The sequence below is a fragment of the Diabrotica undecimpunctata genome, chromosome 9, assembly GCF_040954645.1.
Source record: "Diabrotica undecimpunctata isolate CICGRU chromosome 9, icDiaUnde3, whole genome shotgun sequence".
Classification (NCBI taxonomy): Eukaryota; Metazoa; Arthropoda; class Insecta; order Coleoptera; family Chrysomelidae; genus Diabrotica; species Diabrotica undecimpunctata.
Window position 1 is genome coordinate 32,293,160 of NC_092811.1, and position 13,567 is coordinate 32,306,726.

General features: G+C 33.5%; 1 protein-coding gene across 4 annotated transcripts in view; it reads right to left on the bottom strand.

The window, feature by feature from the left end:
- LOC140449779 (ATP-binding cassette sub-family C member 4-like) overlaps positions 1–13,567 on the bottom strand; it is a 119,368-nt gene that overhangs the window by 49,498 nt on the left and 56,303 nt on the right. For 3 of the 4 annotated variants that reach the window (XM_072543123.1, XM_072543126.1, XM_072543125.1), the window contains exon 3: positions 1,638–1,865. In XM_072543123.1, the coding sequence (XP_072399224.1) occupies positions 1,638–1,865 (228 nt within the window). Of the gene's footprint in view, positions 1–1,637; positions 1,866–13,567 lie in introns of those variants that run through there. The other variant, XM_072543127.1, reaches the window with a different exon arrangement.

The following is a 13,567-nucleotide window of genomic DNA, read 5'->3' on the forward strand; positions in this document are numbered from 1 at the left end:
GGAGATCATTTGCCACAACAAATACCTGCCAGGAGAAGGTGCCCTAGATGTTCACAAATTATATCAGAAACTCAAAGCACAAATTGTTTTTTATCACATCATTCATATTTTTTTGTGTAATGTACTTTTTTTTTATTTTGAATATAAGTATGTTTCTTTACAGATGATATTTATTTATACCACCATTCAACACTAATGGGTCATATATGTCCCATGTCCGAAACTTTTTGTATGAATGCCGTACTATGTCAAATTGTCAAAAGTGGGGAAAAAGTTTTCAGAAAATAAAAAAATTTCCCTATTCCTGCTACCAATATTTTTGTACAGTATTAGGTCGTAGCTCATTATTTTTCTATTACCTACCTAAATTCGTAAGTATAAATGCCGTACAAATATGGCCAAAAACTTTTCCCCCTTGTGTGGTAAGTTTATCTTATCTGTGACTCACCTGTACCAATAAGAATTGACGGCATAGTTTCTAAAGTTGTTATAACATATTCTACTATTGTTTTATATATGATTCATGGTAGGTCAGATGACCCATTAAACATCTCCCATGTTCTTGTAATCTATAAGAGCGAAGAGAGGAACAAAAGAGGTGAGATTATTATAAAGTAAGAGCCAAAATATAGGTCTCATATATTGACAAAAATGATCAGATTCATCCAGATGGACAGGAATATGAAAGAATAGAAGACTCAAAGTATAATTTAGATTTAGATAGTCTTATTTTGCTTTACCAGAAAATACTGAATCAAGAACTTATAGAGGATCAAAATTAATCAATCTAGAAACTTTTTTTTGTAATTTGGTCTTGGTTTGGAACCTTTAGCCACATAATTACATATAAATATTTGCATTTATTCATTTAGTATTGTATAGGAAGGTGACTTTCATGCTCAGAGATTCATCAGAGCGACTTCATTATAACACACAAGACATAAGCCACAGTTAGATAGATGGGTAAGAAGTAGGTACACAAACATAGGAAATATAATCTTTCTCCTCAATGATTGAAATATTTAAATACTTTGCATCATACATATTACGTATGGCGTATCCTATTAAACAATATTAAAAATGTTTTCGGTGAGCTTTTTCTGATTTTGTATAATAGTCCATTATGCCAAACTTTGTTTGGTATTTTTTAGCAGTATTTTTAGCAGTTTTTTCAGAGCAGTATTTTTTATCTTCAAAGGATTTATATAATTTTTTTATAACTTGGTGGACTTGTTCCATGGAGATATGTTTCACTCTAAGTCTTAACTGATAGTAAGAAATTAATTGAATTACTTTTAGAATTGGTTCTATTTTCTTTACAAGTATTTTTATAGTAACTTTGTCATAGCAAAAGAAGCCTTTTTAGAAGGCTCCAGATTAAAGCAGAAATCTGAATTTGTTTCGAAACTATCTTACCGATTTTTCTATCAGATGTCGCTATTGCGTCCATAACGAAGCCATTTTATTGTTGCTTCCTAATAAGACAGAGAAGATTATTTTTCACGTTAAGAACGGCTATGAACAACTGTTCTGATGAGACTTATTAAGTCGAAATACGTATCAACAGATACATAGACGCTTTGTACGTAAAATCAAATCTTTTCTGTCTTTTTCATACAATTTTTTTTATTACTTACCTCAATAGTTCGAACCAAGCATTGAACACTGCGTATATTGCCAACTCCCATTTAAATACTGAACCTATAGCCCATAGAAGAGAAGGCTGTTTCTTTTTAAGTTGTATTGTCCAAGCTTGTTCAAGTTTCGTTCCAAGATATAAAGATTTTTGTTTTTCGACGGTGAGGTACATATCGTCTTGGGTGACTTCATTTTTAAGTCCTCTAAAGAGGTAGACTGGTAACCAACTGGAATCAACAAAAGAAAGTGGATTAGTTAGACATCTACAGTATTTGTAATAATGTATGCTGAATATGAAAATATTGAGCAATGGATTTGTACGTACGAGTTACGTCGTTATTTAAGTTTTGAGACAAACAAACCAAACAGATAATTTTTAAATTTTAAATGAATCAATATGTTAAATTCATATTTCCTCTTTCTGCATCGCAATTTTTTTTATTTTAGAATTCCTTAAATAACCAGTTATTGTTGATAGAAATAATAATTGCTGCCTCAGGAATGTAAGCAGTTAAAAAGCATGTAATAATAAAAAATAGATGGGAAGTACGACCAATATCCAAGAAGAGGTCTGTATCTATTTATTTATATATTTTGACCTCCATCTTGTTGATTCTGGAAGATATTTTTGATGATTTTTATAATATCCTAAGAAAATCTAGATTATACAAAAAAGATATAGTGCCTAGTTGTACCTACTTATTTATTACGATTAAACATTTTCTTGTTTTTAAATATATTATAATCTAATCTTCTTCTTCTTCACGTGCCATCTCCGCGACGGAGGTTGGCAATCATCATGGCTATTCTGATCTTAGATGCTGCTGCTCTGAATAGTTCAATTGATGTGCATTTGTACCATTCCCTCAAGTTACGCAACCATGAGATTCTTCTTCTTCCTACACTTCTCTTGCCCTGGATTTTCCCTTGTATAATCAATTGAAGTAGGTTGTATCCCTCATTACGCATAACATGCCCCAGGTATTGCAGCTTTCGTGTCTTGATGGTTTCCAATACTTCCATTCTTTTGTTGATTCTTCTCATGACTTCGTTGTTTGTTACATGCTCGGTCCATGATATCTTCAGGATTCTTCTATACACCCACATTTGAAATGCTTCCAACTTTTTAGCAGTCGACGCGTTAAGTGTCCATGCTTCTATCCCATAAAGTAGAGTCGAGAAAATATAGCACCTTGCCAGCCTAACTCTCAAGTCCAATTTTAGTTCTCTTACCTTTCTCATTTTATTGAAGTTTGTACGTGCTTTCTCTATTCGAACTTTGATTTCTTTGGAGTTATCGTTTGTGTGATTAATTATTGTGCCAAGATAGTGGTAGTTTTCAACTTGTTCTAAAGCACTACCGTTAATTGTCAGGCTTTCACCATTATTTTGGGTTTTTGATATCCTCATAAATTTGGTTTTCTTGGTGTTTATTGATAATCCATATTCCTCTCCATACTCAACTATCTTGTTCATTAGCTTTTGGAGGTCTCGGAGGTTGTCTGTTAGTATGATAGTATCGTCCGCATATCTAATGTTGTTAATTGGTGTTCCATTGACCTTGATTCCTGCTGTTTCTCCCTCAAGAGCTCTTTTAATAATTTCTTCAGACTATGCATTGAATAGTAGTGGTGACAATACACACACCTGTCGCACTCCTCTTTTAACTTCGAACTCTTCTGATGTGTGTTCATTATTGCGTACGTGTGCCTGCTGTTTATAATATAGATTTGTTATAATTCGAAGGTCATTGTGTTGTATTTGTTTTGCTTTGAGGATGTCCATTAGCTCTTTGTGGCGGACTTTGTCGAAAGCTTTGTTGTAGTCTATGAAACAGACGTACATATCTTGGTTCACATCCAAACATCTCTGGATTAGTACGTTGAATGCAAATAGAGCTTCACGGGTACCTACGCCATTACGGAATCCAAATTGAGTTTCTTCAATATCCATATCAAGTGTTTTGTAAATGCGTTTATGAATGATCTTTAAAAACAATTTAAGTGTGTGAGACATCAGGCTTATGGTACGGTGGTCAGTGCATTCTCTAGCATTTTTCTTTTTTGGGAGACAAATGAATGTTGAGGTCAACCATTCGTTGGGTATGTCACCCGATTGATAAATTTTATTAAAAAGCTTTAAAAGGACATCAATGTGTATATGGGAGGACATATGTATTATCTAATGGGGAGGTAAAATCCAAACAAGTTTAAGTCACAAATAAGTAATTTTTCAGGGAGAGCGAAAAACTAGCTTTGCCCTGAAAAAGGATAATGAGTTCTAATCAATGTTATGTAATTTTATCGGTTCCAAACATGAGAATAAAACATTTATTTCAGTTAGGGTGTAACGAAATATTTTGCATACCACATAGGGTATTGTTATAAGGGGTTGAAAATTGGAACATAAGTTACTGGGGGTGGAGATAGGGCAAGCAAAATAAACGAAACTTATGCAAACGGCACTAAGGGTTTATTTGGAGTAGCTGGTAAGATATGAACTTTCTTACAAGTAAAGTCGTCCCAGGAACGCAACTCAACAGTATTGGCAATATCATTTTAAAGTCGTCTACTTTAAAATGTATAATGTATGTCTGAATTGTCAATATAAATGAGTCAGATAAAATTAAATTATTAGAAGAATTTTTCACCAAGTAACAAAAAACAAAATTTGTTGAATTTACTAATGTTTGTATTTTGTGAACGATTTCCGAAGTGGAAATTGAAACGTCAATAAACGTACTTTAACCTTTAATTGTGGCTTATTTATATTTAAATAGTAATTACTCAAACATGTCACAAGAAAATAGCTTCAGAACAATATATAGATTTATAGATCAAAATTATTCAACTAACAAATGGCGCCAGATTCCCGTCAGTAATTCGATATTTTTTTCCATAAGAGTGATGTGGCTAAAAATTCATCTAATATTTATAATCCTTTTTAGGAATACATTTTTAACATAATACCTATATTTGTTTTAAATAGAATTTTTTAAGAAAACTTAATCTTCATATCACTATGTACAAAAAGATAATTTTTTTTTATTTTTAAAGTTATTTTCGGTTAGGTAATAGTATTAAATAATTGGTTTCGAATATAAATGTAAGTAAATGGATCTTTTAAGTTGTTTATCTAAATTTAAAAAGTGCTTCTATTGTATTAAAAACAGATGTCTTTTTTTTCGTCTTTATAGAGGGGGGTCTGGAATCTTCAAAAGACATCTCAGTCCAGGACGCCGGCGATAGTTCCCGAGGTCCTTTAAAATGCCCTCTCGTCGCCGAGTCTACGCCGAACGCCTACCTGCTAAATCAGACCCTCCTCTTTCATCCAGCGATTCGGAAGCGAAATGGCCGCTGTAAGGCCGGCATCACTTCCGAAACACTACCTTTATTCATTCATTCTCCATTCATACACATCCACACTCTATTCATCAGCAAGGAGGCTCCCTGTCTCGTTCCAGGTAGCGCGTAGAAGACACTCATCGCTCCTAGTTCGGCATCATTCTCAGATGGGCATTTCCTCCTTCCCCACAGTCTGACTCACGCATTCTAACTCATACAGTGTGACCCACTTTTCTAGCTTCACCTTTCAGCATCATTCACTCTTACCTTGAGCGTTGGTCCAGCTGTCTTTCTTCCTCTTCCTTTTCCTTGATCACTGCACGGATATAGCTGTGTATGTTAGTCCAACCTAATTTATTTTCAATCATTCTCTCAATAATTTCTCTCACTGTAACAAAATTCACACCTGTCTCTATCTCTCCATTCTGTTCCTTTCCACTATCCATCTGCTGCAATCTAAGCTATTTAAGCTACATGTTAAACTATTAAGCGAAAGATCGAATATTAAGCTAATTAGCTATGTATTAGCTAACTCAAATAAAAATTTTGAAATAGGTAGGTACCACATGATTCTGCTCGATTTTTACTAATTTTTTACCTCTGAATTAACACGTGGTAGCTTAGGTTCAAGTAAAAAAGTCATTTTCAAATACCACTGGATGTTACAAAGCCTTTCCAATTAATTTATCACCTTAACAATTGTTTACCCCTCTATGAGAAGCCACTAATTCTGCTAGTTTGAATTTTGAACTGACATAACAAAATTAATAAACGTATTTTTAATAATTCTTTTGTATTCCACTTTTACTTCAACCTTTTAGTATTTTTTGCTATCTTTATATTTTTCAACCAACACACTGAGAGTGAAAATCAACGCTAGACGTGATCGTGCGTAGATGAATGTGCTCTGGTTATTACTATTAAAGAATTACTCAAAAACTATTCTACTCAGCATAAAACACACTCAGGGTCAGTACAAAGGCGCTATATTTGCAATTTATTTCTAAAGTTGAATAATAGTGAACAGGGCGATATCAATCTAATATCCGATTAGGACAGCAGCCCCACTCCTTGATTGGCGGTACACTTCGCTCAGGTCTATGGATGTATCTATATATATCATCATCATGGCTTATTCACTCCGGCGGAGTGTTTGCCGCCCTTTTGGGCTCTCTAATTTATTTATTGCGGAGAATCAGTCCGCTGTTGTTTTTTTTTTATTATTATAGCAGCGTGTGTGATCTATATATATATATATATATATATATATATATATATATATATATATATATATATATATATATATATATATTTAGGGATTATACAGTATTCACTGCCTTCCCTCGCTCAACCGTTTCCATCTCTCTCTGTTGTTCCATTCTCCATCGTTTAGGCCTCTCTTACTCATGACGTCGTCTACTTCGTTCCTCCAGGATTTTCGGGGTCGTCCTCTTTTCCTCCTTCCTATGGGGCTCCATTCGGTTATTCTCTTTATCCATCTGCTGTCGCTAGTTCTTCTTACATGTCCATACCACTTTAATCTTTTTTGTTCTATATATGTTAGTATGTCTGTTTCTATTAATGTTCTTTGCTTTATTTCGTCATTACTTCTCCTATCCATTCTTGTTACTCTGCAGCATCTTCGCAGACATTCCATCTCTGTCGCTACTATCTTACTGCTGTTTTTCTTGTTTATGATCCAATTTTCAGCCCCGTATGTCATAATACTTCGCACTAATGTTTTATAAATCTGCGTTTTTGTCTTCATATTTAGGTGTCTATCCCACCATACTGAGTTAAGTTGTCGGATTGCTGTTCTTGTTTGTCCTAATCTTTGTGTAATTTCTTCCTCTGTTGTTGTCTTTTTCGTGATTATAAACCCCAGGTATTTGAATTTATCATTTCCTTTGATTGTTACGTTGTCATCAATCTGTAGATCTTCTATGTCTTCTTCACTTGTAGATAGGTACTCTGTTTTCGCGAGGTTAATATCTAGACAAGCCTTGGTATATTCTTCTTGTAGTTTCTTGGGATGTATCTAATAGATACAAATCGTTTAATCTCTTAACAGTAGGTTCGCAAGGTGTCCCGACACTCCTTTACAATTAGACAATTAATGTAATAGACATAATAAAATTATTTCAATTTGAATATTTCTTACCTGGCAATTATTCTGTGAAATATAACAATTCCATTATATTTACTAAAACTCAATTTGATTTCAGTTATTTTATATTCATAAAAGGGACTCACGATTCGATTTCGCTTAGCCGATGTACTCACGACTCGAATCAGAGTCAATTTTTTAAAACAGTTAAAATTTATAATTTTTTGGTAAAAATATAGTAAAAATCTAGCAGAGCACTTTTGTATTTCCAAAAAGATTTTGCATTTAGCTAGCGTAAATGCGTAGCTTGTTTTGAACAGAACTATTGACTTCTCATAAGGAGTACTTAAGGGGTGAATAATTACTTCTTATTCTTCAAGTGCCATATCCGCGGAGGAGGTCGGCAATCATCATAGCTATTCTGACTTTTGAGACGGCTGCTCTGAAAAGTTCATTTGATGTACATCCGTACCACTCTCTCAGGTTGCGCAGCCATGACATTCTACGCCTCCCTATGCTTCTCTTTCCTTGGATCTTTCCCTGCATAATCAGTTGGAGCAAGGTGTATTTCTCTCCACGTGTAATATGTCCGAGATTCTAATTTTCTTGTTTTTATTGAATTTAAAATTTCCATTTCTTTGTTCATCCTTCCCAGAACCTCTTTGTTTGTGACGTGTTCTGTCCATGATATTTTCAGAATTCTTCTGTACACCCACAGCTCAAATGATTCCAGTTTTTTCATTGATGTCGCATTCAAGGTCCAAGATTCCATTCCATAAAATAAAGTCGAAAAAACAGCACCTCGCCAACCTAACTCTTAGTTCCAGTTTTAAATCCCTCGTACATAGAACTCTTCTCATTTTGTTGAAATTTGCTCTAGCCTTTTCTATTCTTATTTTTATCTCCTGATTGTAATCATTTGTGGAGTTAATCATTGTTCCCAGGTATGCATATTTGTCCACTTGTTCGAGGTTGGTTTCGTTTATTAGAAGATTCTCGTTATTTCTTTGAGTTTTCGATATTCTCATAAATTTCGTCTTCTTGACATTCATTGTCAGACCATACTCTTTTCCATACTCTGCTATTCTGGTCACCAGTCTCTGAAGATTTTCAATGTTTTCGGCTAAGAAAACATTGAATAATATATATATATATATATATATATATATATATATATATATATATATATATATATATATATATATATATATATATATATATATACAGTATACTCCCTCTATAACGAACACGGTTATTACGAGGTTTCGCTTATAACGAGATACAGTAGATGTCCCGTGCAATTTCTATTGAACTATAACCGTCTATAGCGAGGCAAATTTGATTATAACGAGAGAAAATAAGACCCAAAAAACGTGTTTTTTACGTTTTTAGTCCGGTCGTGGCTATAAATAAATACCTTTTCAAACAGCCCCTCAATAAACTTAATTGCAGTCCGCAATAAACTTCTTTACAATGAATAAATACAACCGTTTTACATCTTTAGAAAATATATGATAGAATGATACTGGACCATTTAAAGCAGTTAAAAATGACAGAGTTCTTAAAATTGCAGAAGCAATAGTTTATGTTATCCTTGAAAATACGATTTATACATTATGTAGTTGAAAAAAAATATAAGTACAGCTTTTTTGTTTTAACGTATATCATTGATAATAAAAGTAAACAACTCTTTTATGTTTAAATATATTTCATTGACAATAAAAGTAAATAACTTTTTTTTCAAAAACGCCATTCAAACAATATTTATTAGCATCTTATATTGCTCCGAATGGCTTCACCATAGGAAGTTAATGGTTTAGAAAACTACAGATTCATATGTATGCACAGTATTATGATTGTCTGATATAACGAGATCGGCTTATAACGAGGTAATTAGTCTGTCATTTCAGTTCTCGTTATAGAGGGAGTCTACTGTAATAATATAATATAATAATAATTGAAGAATAATTACTAGTGTGGTAATAAATTCGTAAAAACTTAACAGAGCACTATGGTATATCATAAATATTTTTTTTTAATTCTGCTAGCTTTAACCATAAGCCAGCAGAATCTCTCCCCTTAAGGGTGGTTTGGTGGTAAAAAATTATTATGGTGGTAATAAATTAGTGAAAAATGGGTGAAAAAATACGACATTGGAAAAAGTGTTTTTTCCGAATTCTGTTAGCTTGAACCTTAAGCCAGCAGAATCGCTCCCCTTAAGGCTGGTTTGGTGGTGAAAAATTATACATACATATACAAGGATTTCCACAGTTTTCACTGTATTCCTTCACTTAACCGTTTTCTCCAATTTTTCCTGTTTAGCCAGTCCCCTTCCTGTAGGTTTCTTCTACTCATTGCTTCGTCCACCTCATCTCTGAAAGATCTTCGGGGTCTGCCTCTCTTTCTTCTTCCTATCGGGCTCCACTCTGTTATTCTATTTATCCACCGATTTTGGTCTGCTCTTCTGACATGTCCGTACCATGTTAATCTCTTCTGTTCGATGTAGTCTATTATGTCGGAGTTCATTCCCATTCTCCTCTTAATCTCCATGTTATTTATTCTGTCTCTTCTTGTTACTCTGCAGCTTCTCCTTAGGAATTCCATCTCTGTTGCTCTTATTTTGTTTTTGGTTTTCTTATTTATTGTCCAATTTTCACACCCATAAGTGAGGATACTTCTTGTCATGGTATTATATATTTTTTTCTTTGTTTTCATGCTGATGTTCTTATCCCATAGTACCGGGTTCAATTTTCGTATGCAGTCTCTTGTTTGTCCTAGTCTATTTTTTATCTCTTCCTCCGTTGTTCCTTTGTTTGATATTATGAAACCTAAATACTTATACTTGTCTGTTCCTTTGATTTGTTTACCTTCGTCTTACCAAATGAATTGATAAAAAACGGATCGGAAAAGTTATTCCGTATGATATATAAAATGTTTGAGAGAGCACTGAATGGAGAAGACTTACCGGCAGAATGGACCCAAGCATATATGACATCAATATACAAGAAAGGAAATAGAAAAAACTGCGAAAACTATCGGGGAATCAGCATTATATCGTCTATAGGCAGACTGTATGGAAAGACCATAAAGGAAAAATTAGAAATATATATACAAGATAAAATCGGAGAAGACCAGGCAGGTTTCACAGCGGGGAAAGCATGCTTAGACCACATTTACACGGTCGAACAACTAATAGAAAAAAGAATGGCCAAAAATAGATCCGTCCATCTGGCTTTTGTTGATCTTAAGAAGGCATATGACTCAATACCTAGAACCAAGCTATGGGAAGCAATGAAAGACATCGAAGTTCCACGAAGATTAATAAACGCGGTAAAAGCACTCTACAAGAATAACGAAGTAGCTATCAAAACGGGCAATAGAATATGCAGGCCATTTAAGACGACAAAGGGACTACTACAGGGTTGCTCCACATCCCCCACCCTGTTCAAAATATTCCTGGAAAAAACCCTGAAACCATGGAAAAGAAAGTGCGAAGGAATGGGTATACCAGTAAGGAACGAATATCTATATACGCTAAGTTTTGCCGACGACCAAATAGTGATCGCACAAGACGAGGATGACCTCAGTTTTATGATGAGAAAACTGGAGCAGGAATATACAAAGAATGGGATGGAAATAAACCTAAAGAAAACTGAATACCTAACAACGGAGAATACAGAAATAAAACAGGTGAAAAATTATAAGGGTGGTAATAAATTAGTGAAAAATGGGTGAAAAAATATTACGTTGGTTAAATTGGATTCCGTTCATTTGTCCCCGCTAGCTTAAGGGTCCTGCCGCGGGGTGCAGGTAGGCCAGTGATCAGTTTGCAAATCTCTCCGGGTCTATCTTAAAATTCTTGGTTTTATCGCGGTGATGAGTTTGTACTATCTACGAGGGCATTTATGCTAATTGGTGATGAGTTTAAGTGTACTCACTTAAAGCACCGTACTAAAAACGAGTAAAGTAGTATTATTAGCCGAAAATAGATATGATTTAGATTCAGTGATTTACAACTTGTATTTAAGATAAAATACATCGAAGAAGAAAACGTTTTCGTTTAAATAAGTTCAAATGATAACGGTATTTTTTAATATTGACACGTGGATTTAATGAAAATACAGCTAATCATACGTTTACATTTTAAATTATTTATAAAGTAGCATCTTTATGATAAAATATGTTTTATTAATAAAACACTTAATCCTAATAAAACATATTTCCTTATTATTGTCAAATTATGTGTAAATCTGACTTAAAATGTAAACAGATCTAATACATTGAGCTCGTTTATCAACAGAATTTATTCAAAATGACGATAATGGAATGAAATTTGCAACAATTACAAAATTTTTGAATAATTAATTTGTAAATATTTGTTACAATTACTTGATCTCGAGACCTCAAAGACATTGACAACATTTCACACAATTTTTTGTAAAACTATGTTTTGTTTTTATTATATACTATTATTATCATACTCTTCTCTTCGGTTATTTCCGTACTCAACTGTTCTATCCATTCCGTCCAAATCTCTGCCAATCTTTTGTCTCAATCTCAGTTTTTCAGAATTTTCTTTTAAAATAACTAGGTTGTCTGCGTAAATCAGTGCGTCTTCTTAATTAACAAAATTTCAAAATTAACAAACTCCAGTTTTTATTTAAATTGAGATTTTCTTTCTTTCTTACACTCTAGTCATGTCTTTATATGACAAGCCGAGGTATTTTCGTCAAAGTAGACAAAATACCCTACAAATTTATTTAATAAAACTGTCTTCACAGCATAGTTGACAACCTACCTCTAGATGGTTCACGACAATACATTAGTTGGATATGAAATTCAGCGCTCCAAGAGATTGCATCGGAACTAATTCAAACGGAAACTTACACGGAAATTTTAAAATTTAATTTTGGTGGAAAAATTGAAATAAAGCTTAAAATATTCAAATATAATTTGGTATATTTTTAGAAGATTTTCAGCATAAAATGGAGTCTAGGATTTGGTCATCCTGCCATAGATGCTTACTCCACTTGTATTCAACTAAGGCCACAAAACAGGTTCACAAACTTAGAAGTGCGGATATCTAGAATCTACTTTGGGTGGATTTTTCTATTAGTGACTATAAAATAAATCATAGATTTGATACCAAAAGTAAAAACCGCAATTGCATGTTTCTTCCTCGTTTGCAAAATATAATATATTCTAATGTAGATTTGGTACAATATTGCCTTTAACCCAAATACTAGTCATTTGTCTACTTTATAATGCCTCATATATCTGTCCAATATCACCTCACTATATGTCCAGTGCCAGCCACCCTCGGATGCCTTTGACAAATGCATCATACAGCTAAAATGCATACAATACAGTTTGGATACAATACAGTTTGTATTTGTATCATGGCTAAAATATGAATTACTCGGTCAAGCTCTTAAATTTACTCGTGATCTATCAACTGTAGCGAAGTAAAACAGAATGTTCTCTTAATTAAGCCAATAAAACTCACATACATAGACTAAAATTATTTCGAAAATATATGTTCAAAAAATTGTTCAGACTCCCCCCACCCTCCCGTAAAAATAGTAGAAATTTTTCAAAAATATAATCTTAATTTAGTTTATTTATGTAAAAAATTTTATTTAATATTTCTGTAATTAATTTACTCAAACTGACTATTTCACTAAATATAACAATTCCATTATATTTACTAAAACTCAATTTGATTTCAGTTATTTTATATTCATAAAAGGGACTCACGATTCGATTTCGCTTAGCCGATGTACTCACGACTCGAATCAGAGTCAATTTTTTAAAACAGTTAAAATTTATAATTTTTTGGTAAAAATATAGTAAAAATCTAGCAGAGCACTTTTGTATTTCCAAAAAGATTTTGCATTTAGCTAGCGTAAATGCGTAGCTTGTTTTGAACAGAACTATTGACTTCTCATAAGGAGTACTTAAGGGGTGAATAATTACTTCTTATTCTTCAAGTGCCATATCCGCGGAGGAGGTCGGCAATCATCATAGCTATTCTGACTTTTGAGACGGCTGCTCTGAAAAGTTCATTTGATGTACATCCGTACCACTCTCTCAGGTTGCGCAGCCATGACATTCTACGCCTCCCTATGCTTCTCTTTCCTTGGATCTTTCCCTGCATAATCAGTTGGAGCAAGGTGTATTTCTCTCCACGTGTAATATGTCCGAGATTCTAATTTTCTTGTTTTTATTGAATTTAAAATTTCCATTTCTTTGTTCATCCTTCCCAGAACCTCTTTGTTTGTGACGTGTTCTGTCCATGATATTTTCAGAATTCTTCTGTACACCCACAGCTCAAATGATTCCAGTTTTTTCATTGATGTCGCATTCAAGGTCCAAGATTCCATTCCATAAAATAAAGTCGAAAAAACATAGCACCTCGCCAACCTAACTCTTAGTTCCAGTTTTAAATCCCTCGTACATAGAACTCTTCTCATTTTGT